The sequence below is a fragment of the Hydra viridissima genome, unplaced genomic scaffold, assembly GCF_058129835.1.
Source record: "Hydra viridissima isolate aposymbiotic clone 2 unplaced genomic scaffold, HvirCarnegie_v1 scaffold_11, whole genome shotgun sequence".
Lineage (NCBI taxonomy): Eukaryota > Metazoa > Cnidaria > Hydrozoa > Anthoathecata > Hydridae > Hydra > Hydra viridissima.
This window is the reverse complement of record NW_028324310.1, coordinates 1,657,463-1,675,272: the sequence shown is the minus strand read 5'-3', so window position 1 is coordinate 1,675,272 and position 17,810 is coordinate 1,657,463. Positions and strand designations below refer to the sequence as shown.

Here is a 17,810-nt window from a genome sequence, read left to right as displayed (position 1 = left end):
TTATCATATTTATCAAATCCATATTAATATTTTAAACCGATGAGACTGTATTGATATTTAAAACTTGGATATTTGGCAGTAGCTGTAAAGTATGTTAAGGTGCACTTAGGCCGTGGATTTTATTTTTAAACTTAATTAGATTTAACACTCTTAACTCTGTTCTTCTTTTTTTGGGGGGAATTAAAATCAGTGTAGAGAAATATTGAGAGGATTATGTGCTGAACACAAATTGCGTTTTTAAAATGGAAAAAAACTTTTGAAAATAATTTCTTTTTCGAACAAACAAAAGAATGATTCACTTGATAATTAATGTAATTGCAAAATAATTAATTTCTATTTAATTTTTATTCTCTTTTGGATAATTTCCAAAAAAAACAAAGTTTCCAGGCGACACTCTTACTTATGACGGCATAAATAATCGATGACTAAAAACTTCGATCACCAGTTATATAAAGACAATAAATGGGAAATAAGTAAGATCCTGTTTTGGTCATTTTTTCCGAACACTCAAAAATACCTTTTCCCCATTTCTTTACCAGGCTTTTAAAGTTACATTTATTGTCGCTTAGGTTTGATTTAAATCATGATCCAGAACTCGAGGTTGTGTGCATAGCCCAACTTGTTTCAAACTGGAATTTGATCCAGTTTCAAGTCGTTGAACTAATTCATAAAAAAACTTTTCCATCCACTTTTGTGATTTAGTTTTTGATGACAAAACTCAATTCTTTTTTAAATATGTATTTAATTTATGTATGTATGCATGCATGTATGTATGTATGTATGTATGTATGTATGTATGTATGTATGTATGTATGTATGTATGTATGTATGTATGTATGTATGTATGTATGTATGTATGTATGTATGTATGTATGTATGTATGTATGTATGTATGTATGTATGTATGTATGTATGTATGTATGTATGTATGTATGTATGTATGTATGTATGTATGTATGTATATATGTATGTATGTATGTATGTATGTATGTATGTATGTATGTATGTATGTATGTATGTATGTGTGTATGTATGTGTTTATGTATGTAATGTTTATCAACAGTTTATTATTTAGATAAACTTAGTTGTTTAAGATTTTACTTTTGCTTTCTTCGGTTTATATGGCTTCAAAACATTCTATGACAACCGCATATTGTGGAATTAATCTTACTAATTGTAACTATGAAATGTGTAAAAATGTGTAAGCGTTGATGTTGTTACAAAATCAATTGGAAGTAAAATAGTTTACTCATATAAGTGAACTACTTCGCAGATCGATTTGCACAGTGAAATGTTTTTTTTTTTTTTTTTTTTTTTTCTCCGCAAAAGGTGATATTAAAGTGGATTTTATCGCAGTTTTGTACGCGGGTTATATATAAAGTACTCTATTTTTTTTGTTATCTTATTACCGCTATTTTTTTGTGTTTTGTTTATCAAGATCGTTGCCATTATTACTAATTAGTTCTAATTAAGAAATATAATGAGCTGATCATAAATCATTTTAAAATAAGATAAGACTTTCATAATATCACTGTTAACGCTTTTTCAAAAGTCACAGGTCGATATTCAGCTTCTGAACAGACGGGCCGAAGTAACCTTATATATACTTACACAACGCCAAAGTACAATATCACAGCGGTTATTAATTACAGAATGATTCGGCGTCAAGCGCTTTCTTTGATTGAACACGTTGCGTATGAAGCAACTCACTGGGGGTTATTCTCATAAATTTGAAAAATCAAGTTAATTAACACCACTAAAATATAAAGGATTTCTCCATTTCTAAAGTAGCCCACAAGTAAATAAATTTCAAAACGTGTTTTGCCGATACATTTGTTCCTTAAATTGAATCGTCAGCGGATTATACAACTGCACGACAGTTTAATATTGATAAATTAATGTGACATATATAAAGACCGGAATTCCATTGAGCGAATATTGTATGAGATTAAAACTTATTAAAACTTATTGAGGGTTATTATGATTAACAAATGATATTTTCTTTATTATTACCGTTATTATTACTGTTATTTTGTTTGTTTTTCTTTTTTTTTTTTACTTCACAAAGTAGTTTATATTTAGTTTATATTTAGTTAAGACATCAAAATAAAAGTAAAACACCTCTAAAATATAACAGTAAAATGAGAAAATAGACGAAAAAAAAAAATATCAAAGTTTTGTTTATTTTTTCCTTGAACAATTAAATAGTTTTTACGTTTGAAAGTTTAAAAATATGGTATTTTACACTCGATGTAGGTACACCCATCAAAATATTCAGCTCTATAAGGAAAACCGTTCCCAAACCTCTATCCTATTTTGATTTTACAAAATTAGTTTTTTGACGATTTTTGGTGGAATATTCTAGTCTTATCATCCTAATCTCTTCAACGTTGAGAAACTCATACCCAGATCTTTTGGAAGGTTTATTTCCTTTTTTTTATAAATCAAGATGTTTTAAAAACATCGCTAAAAATCACCACGCTTAGTGGTATTTTTAAAATATAAGCAAACTGTTGCCTATTCTCTTTCTTAATACAAGATGGTTAACAGGGGGTTAAAGAAAGTTAGAGGATATTTTCTAAAAGATAGAGATTTACCCTCAACCCCATAATTCAAAAATCATTATACTTTAAGCAGCGTCACTATCTGTGAACTTAGAAAAATAAATAAAAAAAGAGAATGGTTTAAAGAAAAAAAAAATTGTTGCTTCTACACCCTGATTTTTAAAAATAACTTTTCTTTATGATGTCACCATCAGCCTCGACCGTTTTACAATTGTTTTTGTTTTGTATTTAAGTAGAAATCCTCTGAAACCGTTACTTCGGTCAATCGTCTTTGGCGAGTTACAAACCTTTTTAAATTAGGTATCAAATTAAAACGCGGAGTAAAGTGGCGAAACAATAACTGATATTCAATTCGCGATCTTCATTTTTTACTGGGAGAAGCATTCAAAAGTATTGTAAGAGCTGTTCTTATGTTTAATTGATAAGAATCTTGTTATTTATGTTGATGTTAATCATGTATGTATATATCCATGTATATATGTATGTATGCATGTATGTATGTATGTATGTATGTATGTATGTATGTATGTATGTATGTATGTATGTATGTATGTATGTATGTATGTATGTATGTATGTATGTATGTATGTATGTATGTATGTATGTATGTATGTATGTATGTATGTAGTAATAAACAGCATATATGCAACAAATTCATTAAATTTATAAAAAGATATTTCTAAAATATTATTTCATCAATGACTTGGGTTCTCTCTAAAAGTTGTTTTTTAAACAAACAACTAAAATTGTAAATTGAGTCATTTTCTCGTCAGAAGTGCCCCAAATAAGCTTTTGCACTAAACACATTTTATTTCGTGATAAGAATAACAACTCTTTTATCAAGTAACGTTCTGTTTATTAAAACAAAATCAACACCCAAAGGATATTTTGAATTATCACAAAAACAAACATTGTTCATTTTATTGAAATGACCGATTCCTTAAAAATACTTTCCTTTTATTTGCATAATTTAATTTTTTAGCTTGTTTAATTTCATTTTTATGGGTTTTTCCACTCTTTAAAATTTTGAAGGAGAGAGAACAGTTTCAACATTTTTTTTCGATGTGCTCGATCGAAGTATTTAATTTTTTGAACTAAAAAAGTTCTTTGACAGCTTTCCATAGTTTTATTTGTAGTTTTTATTCATAGTTTTATTTGTTGGTTTTTTTTATTGTGATTTATTTCTTTTTACTTTTCAAAATAAGTTTAAAAAAATTTTACCAAAAAAAAAAAAAAAAAACTTAAAAAATGTCATACTTAAAAAATAAATAATTCACACTTAAGAAAGGTTTAAAAAAAAAAAAAAAAACACTAAGCCTTTTATTTAAAAAGTCAGGCAATATATATCATAAATATGAAAACGTTTTTTGAAAGAACGGAGCTTATCTTCTTTTTAAAAATCTATATGAACGCCACCTCAAAAGTGTAAAATGCGGTATTCATGAATGTTTATCAATAGGAACAAAATTAATGCATAATTGATCTACTATCCTAGCTGATCAAAAATCCATAATCAAACCCGTTGCGTCAATTCACGTCGGAATCTTATTTATTAATCGAGCATCACGCTTGTATAATACAATAATCCCATAATCCCATCTCACTCATCATTTGAATTGGGCGTCAACTCATCAGCAATTCAGAAAGCTTTCCTTTGATAAAATGTATTGGACGATCGTTTGGAGGATTTTTTGCTGAAGCGCTTAAAAGGGGATTTTGTTGTATTGGTCAGACGACTTTTTTTGAGCGTGTTTAACTTTTTAAAAATCTTTTATCACTTGATACGTTTTAGATTTTATTTTTATTTTACGCACACAAAACACTTAACTGTATTTGTTGACAGACTTTCGGATTGTTTACTAGAACTATAACGTTCTAAAAAAGAGTGAGTCTGTCAACATATTTGACCGCTTTGTTTATCTTAAGGTCTAAGCTCGTGGCTTTTGTAATGATTATTTCCTGACTTGATTTTTTTCCCATGAAATCTAACACTGTTTTTCGAGGTTTATTTTGAAACGTTGTTTACTTTGTTACGCATTCTTTGCATTACGTGAACAGTTAGCTTCTATTGATAAATTAATAACTATCTTGCACGAAAAATGTATTATTTATATCGCTTTGCATCTTTTTGGAATTAACTTGCATTGAATACCTATATTTAATATTTATATCTGATCTGGTGTACTTTTTATTTAGCACCAAAAGATCGATTTCTTATACAAAGCATGACGTTCAGTAGACAAGCAGCTGAGGAGTTGATTATGCCCCGTGATTGTTCCAGATTTTGGGCTTACGAAAAAAGAGAATCAACTCCACCTTTACCTGATATGTCTGTGTTTTCACATAGACGAAGCTATTTTAACTACGAAGAATTGCCGAGTTCGCCGCCATCTTCAAAACTTCCCAAGCTTTCTTTATTGCCTTATTTATCACCAGTAATTCCTCCGAAATCGCCCATTCCTTATTTTTCTTCTGCACTGCCAGCTCCTAAGCCGCCTATTCCACCTTTGTCAGCTTTACCCCTTCAGCAACACGCTTGCATAAAAGGATGCCTTCAATGCTCTGAACTCACCAATTTGGACATCGCTGCGTTCTATTGGTCAATGCTAGCTATGCGTGGGTATCCGGATTTAAAAGCACGAACAGATCCAAACGAAATAAAACAACCATTATCGCCACCTTCGAACCCAGATTTGACATTCTCAAAACCGTTAAGTCCATCGGGTAGCTTATCAAGTGCTGATTCTGAGCCACTTTCACCGACCAGTTCATTATCAAGTGATTACACAAGTAAAGACACAAGTATGAAGTGTCATGTGTGCCACAAGTCCTATTCACACCCACGTTTATTGAACAGACACATGCAGTCCCACACATCATATAAGAAACATCATTGTCCTCGGTGTCGCAAAGGTTTCAACGATGCCTTTGATTTAAAGCGTCACATTCGAACTCACACTGGTATAAAGCCTTTTCAATGTGACATGTGCGAAAAGTCTTTTACTCAGGTATGGCTTTTTTTTTACTGTATAAAATTTTTTACAAGTAAAATAAATTCTAATCGCAAAATCATTTCTTATTAAAAACGTTTGAGCTTTTAAAACTGATTGCTTTTGGTAGCGCTGCTCACTTGAGGCTCATATGACACGGGTTCATAACGTCTCGCAAAAGTTCGCTTTTCGAGAACGCCGTCCGAAGCTTTTTGTTTGCGAGCAATGCGGAGTAACATTTCTGGACAATACCAAATTCCGTCAACACGAAAAGGGGGGCGAATGTGTACCGGGGAGACTTTGAGGAATCTACTGATTGTTTTATAAATCTACTTTGCTACAGCGCAGACATAAGAATCAATTGTTTGACGCCTCGCACAGAATTTTTTTTCAGCTTATTAGCTGTAATTTTTTTTTTTTTTTAATACTCGTTTGAAAACGTCCCATATATATTTACGGACAAAAGTTACGATTGAGCACTTTCTATATAACTTATATTAAGTTAAACAATAGCTGCTCAATTAATTTGCCTTTTCGGGCAAGAGTTTGTAATATTTTTTAGTATTTTGTGTTTTTTTTTTTTTTTGTAAATATGGCGCCTTGGTCTAGGTTAAGTGCCAGCTACACTCATTATCAACAATCGCGCGGAATTTTTTTTGATATTGTTTTAATCTTGTTACGTTTACCGTACTTCAATTGAACCGCGCTCTTAAATATTAAGGTATTCTCTGCTGACAAACGCAACTGGCATTTAATCTCGATAAAATGTAAATAGTTACTGCCTACAGTAAAAGTGTATAGAATATTTTAAGTAAAATATTTTCGCTTATTCAACTTTTTTTCGACTGATTTATCATCTGATTATGCGACTTCATTTTTCTAATGCAATTTAATGACAACATAAATATTCCAATTGAAGTTTACATTTGGCAAAAAAGTATTTGGCAAATCAAACTTTTCTTGTTCAACTTTTAATAACTTTGAAATATTTACAAGTCGTTAAAATAGTAAATATTATATTTTAGGAAATTATACATATATATAGTTTATTTGGATATAGTATTGTAATGTGGCTTATTATTCTCTATATTAGAGGAATAGTTATTTTTTGATATAAGATTTTTATCGGAGGCGGTGTCTGTCTGATATTGGCATGGTTTCTATTGTCAACATAACTTGGTTCACATAAAAACTCTTTTCAACAATAGTACTTAATATGATAATTTCAAATATGCATTGACCTTAAGTTACGAGGTAGAAACCATGCGAATTATCATTGAGGATGTGCAATTAAATTTACTCTTGAACCACTTTAATTTGATTGGTTTCCGATATTCGAAATGTTTTTGATAAAATTTTTGCGTATTTTCAATTGATTTATAGATACTTTGCGGTTTTTTAGTGCATCTAGTTATTCTTTTAATAGTATTTTTTGTAGAAATAGTTTTTGTAGGAAAAAAAATATTGTAATCTGTAATTATATCATTGTAATAAATAAATATAATATTTGAAATCGTATATTTAATGCACGCAAAATTAGACTTAATAGTAAACATACAATAATAAACAGAAATTCTTTCGTGGAAAGTTTTTTTATGTTCCCTCTTTGAACCTCGTTTTTATTTGACATTATTTTCTAGTAATGGCGGCACAAAACCTTAAGGAAGATAGTGCGCTGCAAACAGATGTTTGGCAAGGATTTAGAAATCGCTATAAAAGTATATTTTGCTCCGCCCATATTGAATGTCTGCATTTTTTAAAGAAGTTGACAAAGTTTCTTTTTTGTAGCACATCAAAAAATCTTGACGCTGTTCGAGATGCCAGAAATAAATTACTGACATATGTCGTTACAAAATACGTAGACTTAGAAAAAAAAAGCATTTTTTTGCGCTTTTCTAAATATTGTCTTTTTTTTTTTTTTTTTTTTTTTTTAAATAAAACAAACAAAAATAAAAGTCAATTTTAAATGTGATAGTGCTTCAGACTGTCGAACGTTGAAGACAGAAAGATATGGTGTTAAAGAAAAATTTATTTCTTTAAAAAAGAAACCTTAGACATTTTTTATACAAATCAAAAACTTGTGAGCCTTGAAGTAACATTTTATTATCGTGAAATGCTTACGTCATATTCGTATTATGGATTCTTTACGCTCAATTTTAATTTTAACTGAAACAGTACAAGATAAATATGAATAAATAACGGATTGAAGCCGTTCTGTTAATGCAGAGAATTAATAAAACTTTTAAGGTAAATTAACATCGCAAATTAAAACTTCTTTCGATAATTTTACGTATTCGCGCAGCATAACTTATCCGAATTGCGGTAATAATAAAAAAAGCTTGGTAAACATCGAAAAACTGTGCTTAGTTTTAGATAATATAAAAAAAAAACATGATTAAGCCAAATGATTTCTTTGTTGTTGCATTTTTTAAAAGATTTTTCTTTTCATTTCACGCAGGATAACAAACAAAAAAAAACAAAAACGTGACGTAGTTACACAACGATCTAAGTCAAGAGATTAGTGCGAATAAACAGATCGAAGAGATAGTGTTTTTGATCCATTCTGACAGTTTAAATAGTAAAAAGTGTATGCAATCTCAATTTTTGGCCGTTAAAATATTTATTTGTTATAGAGATTATCATCCTGAAGCGAAAGTCTATCTCCTTTAATAACGTTCTCAGAATTCCACAAATTCGTATCATAATTCTTTACCTCGCTAAAGACCAACAAATTAGGATTTAACAAACGGCTTTCAAAACAAAGATAAAAATTCCGTTATTCAACTTAGCTTTTATTTACACAAGCCGACCCCCGTAACATAGATTGGTTTCCCAGCTATTTTTTCGAAGCATGCAACTAACGTTTTAAAATATTATACATAAAAATATAAAATAACAATAAATGGTATGGCGCTACAAGGACATTAAACTTAGGACGTTCAACTAAATACTGTTAAAATGATTACAAGACGCAATCCTTTTATGAAATATTCAAGAAAGATATCGACATGAAATATTTTTATTGCTCGATTAAACAGATAAGAAATTTGTTCGTCGCCAGATATGTAGTTATCTTTTGTCCAGTTTAAGACGCCAGTTTAATTAAATTTCAGGAATATCGAGTTAAACATTTAGAGTAAGCTCTCTAGAGGCTTTAAAGGTCAAGAGAGAATAAGTTTTTTTTAAATCGTAATGTATTTTCAAGCGGAAGTACATCGTAACAAGAAATTAAAAAAACGAGGCATTTTCCGCTTTCCAAGGCCGCTTCAATGCATCAAAATACAATTTCTGAGGTTCAAAGACTTCTAAAAACTAGTGACTTTTAGCACTTCAAAAACATTCTTTTATAGAATATCAAAAAACTTTATAAAAAAGCGCTCTATCACATTTAATACAAAATATTTTCACACGCTGACAGCCTTCTCAAGATGATAACAGAAACAGTAAATAGTCACTGTCATTAAAGTTTAAGTCGGTTAATAGAAAAACTCCATATGAAAGTAAAGAATGACATTTAAATCGAGTCTACTTTTTGGGAGAAGCACGTAAGGTTTTCTGTAAAACGAAAGCATCAGCAGGTTCTATGCGCTTATAATATTGTGTTTTCGTTTCTATTGGTTCGAAGCCAAACCTCCTGTAAAACTCAATCGCTCCTTCATTACTTACTTGCACATGCCTGCAAAAATACAAATTGTGTTTTAAAACAAAAATACGATAAGTTTACAGAACATAACAAAGAAGCATTCGTATTAAAATAATCAACTCAAAAAATTTTAACATGACCGATCAGCATTTAACACCCACAACCCGTAACCTTTTCACATATGCATCAGAAATAACTTGGTAAATGACAACAACGGCCTGTAAATTGCTTACCAGAGTTGTCAAAACGATTCAGGTAACTAATTCCAGCTCTCAATACTAACCCGAGATGAACATTTCAGAAATTATATCATATCAGAGAAACAAACATCAATAACCTGTTTGTTTGATTACATATATATAGAGAAAAATACAAGAGAATGATTATAACAAACGATTATAAAATTTTTGGTGTAAAGATATTGGATGATACAGGATACTCGATGCACGACAAAAAGCTGTAAGCTTGTATTTTAGGAAGATGAAAAGATAACTTTGTTATGCTTACCTCATACATATATAATAAAAAAGATCAAATGCAGCGGAACATGTACATCAACTTTTGGTTTTAATCCTGGTTTCTACTTTAGTAAGAGTCAAATATTCTTTTTTAAATTACAAACACTGACAAAAAAACACTATTTAAAAATGGAAAAAACTAAGTTGCTTTACTAATTGTGATTAAATCAACTGTGTCCCAGAATTTTTTTTCAATTTGATATTGCAATCCTAACAAAATCAAGTGCTACATGGATGACAGATTTTTAAAATCAACCCATGAAATTTAAATTGTTGAATGGCATTACAACCCTTGTAGCATAATTCACAACTGCAGTTTAGGCATTTAACATGAACACCAAACACTTCAATGAACACTTTATATAAATTCTGGCGAGGATTTTATATAAATTCTGGCAAGAATTTTGGCAGAATAATTAAACACCATCATGGCATTGAATCAACAAGTAAAATCCAATTTAAAAAAATTAAAATTAAAATCAAAATTAAAAAAAAAAAATTTAACAGAGCAGCAATTAAAAAAATTGTCCCTAAAATATTTACTAAGAAAACTTATTTGAAAAACAAATAGTAACTTACAAATAAACGCTATCATACTTTCCATCATCTTCACAAATCTTTAAAACATGCTCCAACATTTTTGTTCCTAAAAATATCAACCGTTTGCAATTCTCAAATCAAATTAACAATCTAAAGACCTAACATCTTAAGTCATGATTATGATTAAATATCTGGAGTTCCCTTTCAATATTACTACAGAGCAATGAACAAGTTTTATATAGAGAGTTTAATAAACAAATCATTCTAAGTAGCATGCAAGTTTTATCAATTAGTAAGATAAGAATGAAAAGTTGTATCTACTCCATTTTTACTGACTACTCCATTTTTTCTAACAGCATTTAAACTTTCAAATTTCAAAGAGTAAATGATTGTATTTAATAAATTGAGTCTTCTGAGAACCTTCTTTATGTTAATACTGAGAATCTTCTCAGAGATTTTTCTATAAAACTATTTTATAATAAGATAAATTAAAAGTTGATCTGTTCACTTCAACTCTTTTATAAACTAAAAAGAAACTGCAAATTATAGAAGTCTCCCTAACATAAACTGAGTTTTACTAGTATAGCATGTTTCTTATAGGATATTTAACAAAACTTCAGAACTTCTTTGAAACAAAGCATTAAGCACAACAACCAGTTGGAATGTATTGGTAAACACACAAAAATATAAAGACTATAATTATATAAGTATAATTATATAAGTATGATTTATTTTAGTGAATATAAGGTCACAATAACTGTTTAAACACTGTCTACAAGATCATTATGTGCACTTATTTCACACAGCATTGTACCAAATAGTACTATAGATAGAGAACTCAATTTGTTATTGGCAGTATAATTTATACAATTCACCAACCCTTAAAGATTCCAAAAATAGTTTTTATTTAAACCTAGAAGTAATGGAAAGTAAAAATTCAATTAAAAAAATACCAATGCCTAGTCTTCTATATGGTGCCAGACACCCAAGTGTCATTATATACAACCTTCTTGAATTATCAGACTTATCAACTCTACAGCATACAGCTCCAACAACTATATCATTGTAATAAGCTAAAAAACAAAAGAATTCAATTCAAATAAAGTTACACTAAAACTAAAAAATATTTTCAAAAACATATTAGCCATTACCTAACTTTGCCAACTCTCCTACATCTAGAATATCTTTATAAAACTAAAAAGAAAGGCAAAGAGTTTTTTTTAGCAACCTAAAAAAGAGGACCACAAGATAGTTTTAAATATTTTAATAAAAAAAAAATCCAGCACTTTCAGGGGCTGTATGACGTTCACACTAGGATTTACAAACCTACATTTCAAAACACACCTCCTAAAATCTTTTTTTTTTAAATATGAAAAAATAGATATTTTTGTTTAACATAAGGTTTTTTTAAAAATGTTGAAAAAGTTGCTTTAAAATCAACTAAGGTGTCATTGAACTGCTTAGTTAAGTTGCAAGCAATGATTAGAAAAAAGCTCTTTTAGGCTTTACTGATGTAGAAAGATCGAGTGTTTTAAAGATGAACTCTAAATTTGCTGGCTGCAAAATAATTATCTCTTTTATGATAAGATTTGATCCTATGTCATTATTTCAACTTTCTTTTTGTTTTCTGATTTTTCAACAAAAGTTTGAGTTGTTGAACCAAAGTTAAAGTAGTGTATTCTTGATACCTAGGACATCTTGTTTAGAAATCAACATCTTGTTTAGAAAGAGCTGCAGATCGAACTATCTTGTGAGAGTAAAACAAGGAATGAAACTGACATGCTAATGATTAAACTTACAGTTCCATTATCTCTAATAGCATTAAAATATTTTTTGAAAAGCACATCAAGCACAAATGATGGGATGGATTGTAATATATTTTATGTTCTGATTATGTATACTTTTATTAGTCTTGATTTTTCTTCTCTACATTTTAGCTAAACGAATTAAGCTTGTTGGTAATTAACTCAATCACTTTGATTTCAATTCTTTGTCTCTTTTTATTTACAATTCACATTTCTGTTCATACCTTTTATATCTAAGCAAGCTATATACATCATGATGCTAAGCTATTAAATTTCTTTTCTAAACCCATGGAACTGTTGTTGTATCAAGCTGGGATTTTAAAAGAAAATTTTAACTAGCTGCACATCAAACTTAAATTTCAATTTCTTCTTTAGCTTGATATCTTCTAAAATCTTACTTGAATTTTTATTGAACTTTAAAATAGGTGTACTTAGCTTTTAAATATAGCCCAAGTGACTTTTGAAGACAAAAATATATACTTTTCAAGATTTGTTTAAAAGTAAATTTTAACTGATATGAAAATGGTGCATGAGAGCTAAAATAATGTTTTTCACTTTCATTCATTTTATGCCAAAAAAAATCTTTTTTTAAATTCATTTAATTATTTTATGCCAAAGAATATTTTGGCATAAAACCAGTTTTAGGCCAAAGATTCTTTTTTTAAATCTTCAGATAAATTCCATTTTTTAAATTCTAACATTAATAAAGTTCAATTTGTAAAAACTGCAAAAATAATTCAGCAAATCACCATTTGGGTATTTGATTTAACAAAAGACTTTTCAAAGCAAACAAGACTATGGCGTACAACATATGCTATGTTTATATATATATATATATATATATATATATATATATATATATATATATATATATATATATATATATATATATATATATATATATATATATATATACATACAATCTAATCAATTTAAACACAAGTGGAGATGATCACTGTGTTCTTCAAACTTGCAACAATGACAGAAGATAAGAAGAAAAATCCTTAAGAAATTTATAGTTAAGACCACGCTGATAGTTTTAATTGTAGCTTGCAACTTAATTTTGCATAGACTTAAACTTGTTACCATAGTTTAACTCAAACGAATGCCTAAACTTCATAAATCAGGGAATAAAAATATTTTCTATAATTTATCTTTTTAACATTTACAGTATGATTGAGAAAAACACTGCAAATATCTTAAAGATAAATGCATTATGAAATAATCCAATGGAATTTAATTCTTTTTTTAACTGCAAGAATTCAAGACTTTACACAGTAACATGAACTCATCAACCACTGCTTGATTCACTTTTGGTTGAGGATTCTTGCAATCAAAATTATATTCATATAAATTTTGTTCCTTAAAAATGTCAACATTTTTATTCTTTACCTTATAGCTCATTAGCACACTTCTTTATTATATCATTTAAAATTGCTTTGATAAGTTTCTGCTTTTCTTTTTTTTGTATTTTTTGTTTGGATCAACATAAATTTTTTCACAGAGAATAGCCAGTTATATCTAACTAATATTAAACTTGTGTTTTACTTATAATATCTATATTATTTATAATACTTATAATACTATTTATATTACTTATAATATTAAATAATTTCTTTTAAATGCTTGTGTTAGAATTATTTACCTAGAAACTTTGATAGATTTAATAATTAAAAGAAAAAAAGACCCCTACAGCTAATATAGGCAATTTTTAAATATATTTTTATTTATTCAAAAAAAAAAAAAAAAAACTACTTAACACTCTTACTTCTTTACACTACAGAAAGCCATTTGTAATAAATTTATCTTTAATAGTCTTTTTGAATTCTGGTTTCAAATTTTTTGAATTCTACATTTAAACTCTATTTGATGTTTTAAAAAACAAAAAATTCTTAGACATTTAATTTCAAGCAAGATAGATCAATTTTATGTGGTTAAAAGCTGGTTAAAGTAACTCCATTTTCAAAATAATTGAGTTTGAAAAACATCACAAACAACTTAAAATAATACTTGTATTGCAGTTGTTATTGTAGATTTGATTAGGTGATGTAAGACATAAAAATCTCTGAGGCAAGATAATTCAGACTGTTACACATCAAAGCAAACAACACAAAATTCTTACTCTGTCATTGTAAGAGACTGGAAACACAACAGAATTGAGCTTTTTCAGTTGTTTTATATTGTGCTGAGTAATACAACCAAGTTCAATACGACCACTTGTTCTAGAAAAATATCTACATGAAGAACATACTTGACATTCAGGTCAGGACATTTCTAAACAATTATCAAATATTAGACTAGAGAATTTGAAATTAAAAATTTACCGTGTCATAATGGCTTTTGTTTTATTCTTTTATAATTCTACTTCTATAATTAAAATAGAAATTTTAACTTATGAAAAAACAGATTTATAGTAGTTTGTATATACTTAAACATTAATATGTAAATAATCAAGTTAAATAGCCAAATAGGTTTCTTAGGTGTAATCAGCTATAAGTGAAACCGTAACCTAAATAATAAAAGTAATTGAAAAACAATTAGGAGAAACATATGTTAGAAAACCCTTAAACCACTAGTGGGTTAGTGAAAATATAAGTCATTAGTAAAAATATATAATTTAGCTGATGACAAATTCAAAATATGATTATATTACACATGGTAGTACTTAAGATCTAATTAGCTGTTAGCTAGGTACCTTAAAAATCTTTTTAAGTTATGTTCAGCGGGATGTCATTCGTAAATTAAAACAAGCATAAAAAGAGCGCCGCCCACCTTAGTACTATTCATAATGCTTTCTTTATGAACCCATACTCATCAAAAAAAAAAAAAAAAAGAACATTTAGCTAACACCATTTATTACCTGTTAGGTTCTCGCGCCATATTTATCATTCGGAACACATGACAAATTAAGAGCTTCTTAATATCAGCAGCGGACCGTTAACTTTATGACAAGCATGTTTAAATTTATCGTTGTCAAATTGACCGGCTCTTCATACGGTCAAACCGGTCATAAAATTACGTTACGAATAAATCTGAAAAAGATGGGGAAGTTTTATAAAGCTAATGCAGTTCTTCTAAACCTTTCATAAGCCTCATTCAATCTATGCCATTGAAATATCCACTATGGTAATGATCACGGAGGCTTTTGAATGAATGACTTACCAATGGCTTTAAGTACGAGTTTGTGGTCAAAGAACTTAAGCGAGGCAGCCAATAAACAACATTTTTGTCTCCTCCAAAACTAATGAACTCAGTGTGCTGTTTTCTAATTCCACCAAATATTCTTGGATTTCTACAATTGAGGAAATTTTTTGATTCATCTGTGGACATCTCACTAACAACAACGGTGTTTGCTGCTAAAATTTTCTTTTAAGAAAGACCTTCCTTCATCATTTTCCATTTTCACAAGGGCTGAATCATTGAGTTTTACTTATGAAATGAAGATATCACTTAAGTTTCTCAGACTGTGATAGTTGACAATTTGGTATACATGATTATTGGGCAGAGTTATGATTCTCACATTAAGTTAATCATTCAATCTTTCCTTGCACAAATTTCTGCTGAAAGTTTGGTTCTACTACATAACTTGTTGATGCTTTAAGTTGAGAGAGGTATGTTAAAAAGCTGCTCATCAACTGAAGTTCCTAAAAATTCCCAGCTATTGTTAGAAAAAGGAAAAAACTAACCAAATTGCTACCTAAAGGTAACTAAAAAAATACAACATACCATTTCTAAGGAGTAAAAGTTTTCCATCTAAGAATAAAGTACCATTTAGGGATGCATTTTTAGTGACAATGGTTGCAGATGCAACTTGCTCAGTAACAATCTTAAATTTTCATGTCTAGTTAATGGAGTACAGTAATAAGAAAAAACCTTGACCTAAGATTGACAAACAACTTGAGAAATGCACCTCAGCAATACATGAGTGCTGGTATGGTTTTGATCTTGAAGTTTCAGGCATCATTAATGGATGCTTTTGTGTGCTTTTCAGCTTGAAAATACGACAGATCAGACAATCACAGCTTAGTGAGACATTTGTTTAAGGCTTAATAGAAACAGTCTCGATTTTAAAGGCACTGTTTATGGCACTTGTCTTTTTGGTTGCAGTGTTCCTCTCATCTAAATTTCTTAACTGAAAATGACAGGTGATCATCATGTTGCTAATAGAACTCTATAATCCTTGAAATTTACATCACTTCAGATGAAGTTTCTTGATGTAAACCTCGGACAACTCCTGGTTTCTTTTTTCAAGCGGAGTTCTGACAGAATTCGAATTCTGTCAAAATCCCGATCGGGATTTTGACTGGTTAGAAAAATCCACTCTAAAACATTTAAATCATAGGTTCTCAAGATAAAAGTGTTTACTTATTTTTTTGGAGATTGTTTTGGTGCTATTTTTAACATTCAGCTGGTGATTTTTTTTGAAAGCAATAAGGAAAATGTAAAATTTTATATTGTAATTGGAGAACGCTTTTTGTTTTATAAATTTTTTTCAAAAATTTGTTTTGACCTAGTAAAAAGCAAAACAAATTAAAAGCAATACTTTTCATTGGCAAAAATAGTGAAAAACAAAAAAGTCTCATGGACTTTGAACATGGATTTCAAGATTATTCGGCATGTAGTTTCACCCTTAAAAGAATTTTTTTAGGATGTTTAGTTAATATAAGGTTCTCAATTTTTCAAACCGGTTCATCAGATTTTATTGCACATAAATAAATTTTTTTTATCTATTACCGCAAATATTGCTATCAAAAATCTGGCTGAATTTCGTTGATGCAGCGTTAAATTTCCTCCTTAAATGCACGAATGGTTCCAGGCTTATTGACACAGACCTTTAACTTCAAATAACCCCATGAAAAGAAATCCAATGGTATTTAATCAAATGATTTAGGGGACAACTCTAATCACCGAAACGAGGCAGTACACGACCAAGAAATGTCTGATGCAGTAATTGAATTGTTTTACGGGTTATATGACATGTGAAACCGTCTTGTTAAAACCACATGTCGTCCACATCAATAACATCCAATTTGGGCGGAAAGAACTCTGTTATCATGTCGCGACATCGAGCACCAGTAACAGTCACTGCTGGACCAGCCTCGTTTTCAAAGAAGTATGGTTCAAAAATGCTACCAGCCCGAAATCCGTACCAAACAGTTACACCTTGTGTGTGCATTTTATTTTGGACAGTCATATATGGGTTCTCAATATATATATATATATATATATATATATATATATATATATACACACATTCACACTCCCGGTCAAAAGTCTAAGCTGACTTGCACTTTTTGTTAAATTCTACATAATTTAGTTGATCAGTGGATTTTAGCGATCATGTGCATTCTTCAAACAATAAGTTAAAACACATTCCTAATCGAAACGAAGACTTTTAACGTTTGACGAATCATAAAAAAACGAAGGCTGTTTGACGTTTCTTCACTTGTGTTAACCCGATGTATTGTTTTCATAGTGCATATTACGTATCATCGTTGTTCTACAAGAATTAACTCATGATTATATTTAAAACGATTTTTTGATTTTTTTTTTGTTTTGTTTTTTTAATACAAAGCTGCGTAGAACATTTTTCGTAATAAATATCGTAACTGTCACAGAATCATTGGTTTCTTGACAACTCTTATCTAACTCTTAATCTTTCGTCTTCAGCAGCAGAGGCAATTCGCTGATGTTCTTATTTTCTTCCTTCTTTCTTATAAAATTCTATACCGTCAAAGTTGAGATTTTAT

The 17,810-nt window shown here is 29.3% G+C and overlaps 2 protein-coding genes across 4 annotated transcripts; one reads left to right on the top strand and one right to left on the bottom strand.

Annotated features, from left to right (window-relative positions):
- The first annotated feature begins 2,763 nt into the window (after positions 1 to 2,763).
- On the top strand, positions 2,764 to 7,067 carry LOC145191134 (uncharacterized). Of its 2 annotated transcripts, none has more exons than XM_090067155.1 (3): positions 2,764 to 2,959; positions 4,761 to 5,572; positions 5,685 to 7,067. In XM_090067155.1, the coding sequence occupies exons 2-3, from the start codon at positions 4,790 to 4,792 to the stop codon at positions 5,856 to 5,858; spliced, it is 957 nt and encodes a 318-aa protein (XP_089923281.1). In that variant the 5' UTR covers positions 2,764 to 2,959; positions 4,761 to 4,789; the 3' UTR covers positions 5,859 to 7,067. The 2 variants fall into 2 exon arrangements, with proteins under 2 accessions (XP_089923281.1, XP_079924232.2); XM_080068106.2 differs by lacking the exon at positions 2,764 to 2,959 and adding an exon at positions 4,048 to 4,291.
- A 1,807-nt stretch (positions 7,068 to 8,874) lies between these two features.
- LOC145191483 (N-alpha-acetyltransferase 50-like) lies at positions 8,875 to 15,023 on the bottom strand. 2 transcript variants are annotated; one of them, XM_090067201.1, is made up of 7 exons: positions 14,921 to 15,023; positions 14,385 to 14,427; positions 14,183 to 14,282; positions 11,407 to 11,449; positions 11,209 to 11,328; positions 10,295 to 10,361; positions 8,875 to 9,230 (listed from the first exon to the last, which is right to left on the bottom strand). In XM_090067201.1, the coding sequence occupies exons 2-7, from the start codon at positions 14,390 to 14,392 to the stop codon at positions 9,080 to 9,082; spliced, it is 489 nt and encodes a 162-aa protein (XP_089923327.1). In that variant the 5' UTR covers positions 14,393 to 14,427; positions 14,921 to 15,023; the 3' UTR covers positions 8,875 to 9,079. The 2 variants fall into 2 exon arrangements, with proteins under 2 accessions (XP_089923327.1, XP_089923326.1); XM_090067200.1 differs by having other exon boundaries at positions 14,183 to 14,294; positions 14,921 to 14,993.
- Between the last annotated feature and the right edge of the window lie 2,787 nt (positions 15,024 to 17,810).

Bases quoted from the DNA above. Each gene is read 5' to 3' on its own strand.
- LOC145191134 (XM_090067155.1), top strand. From the start codon at position 4,790: ATGACGTTCAGTAGACAAGCAGCTGAGGAGTTGATTATGCCCCGTGAT. The intron at 5,573-5,684 runs GTATGGCTTTTT...TGCTTTTGGTAG, and splicing joins GCGAAAAGTCTTTTACTCAG to CGCTGCTCACTTGAGGCTCA.
- LOC145191483 (XM_090067200.1), bottom strand. The intron at 11,450-14,182 runs GTAAGAATTTTG...CTTTCTTTTTAG, and splicing joins CAGTCTCTTACAATGACAGA to TTTTATAAAGATATTCTAGA. The intron at 11,329-11,406 runs GTAATGGCTAAT...TTTGTTTTTTAG, and splicing joins AGGAGAGTTGGCAAAGTTAG to CTTATTACAATGATATAGTT.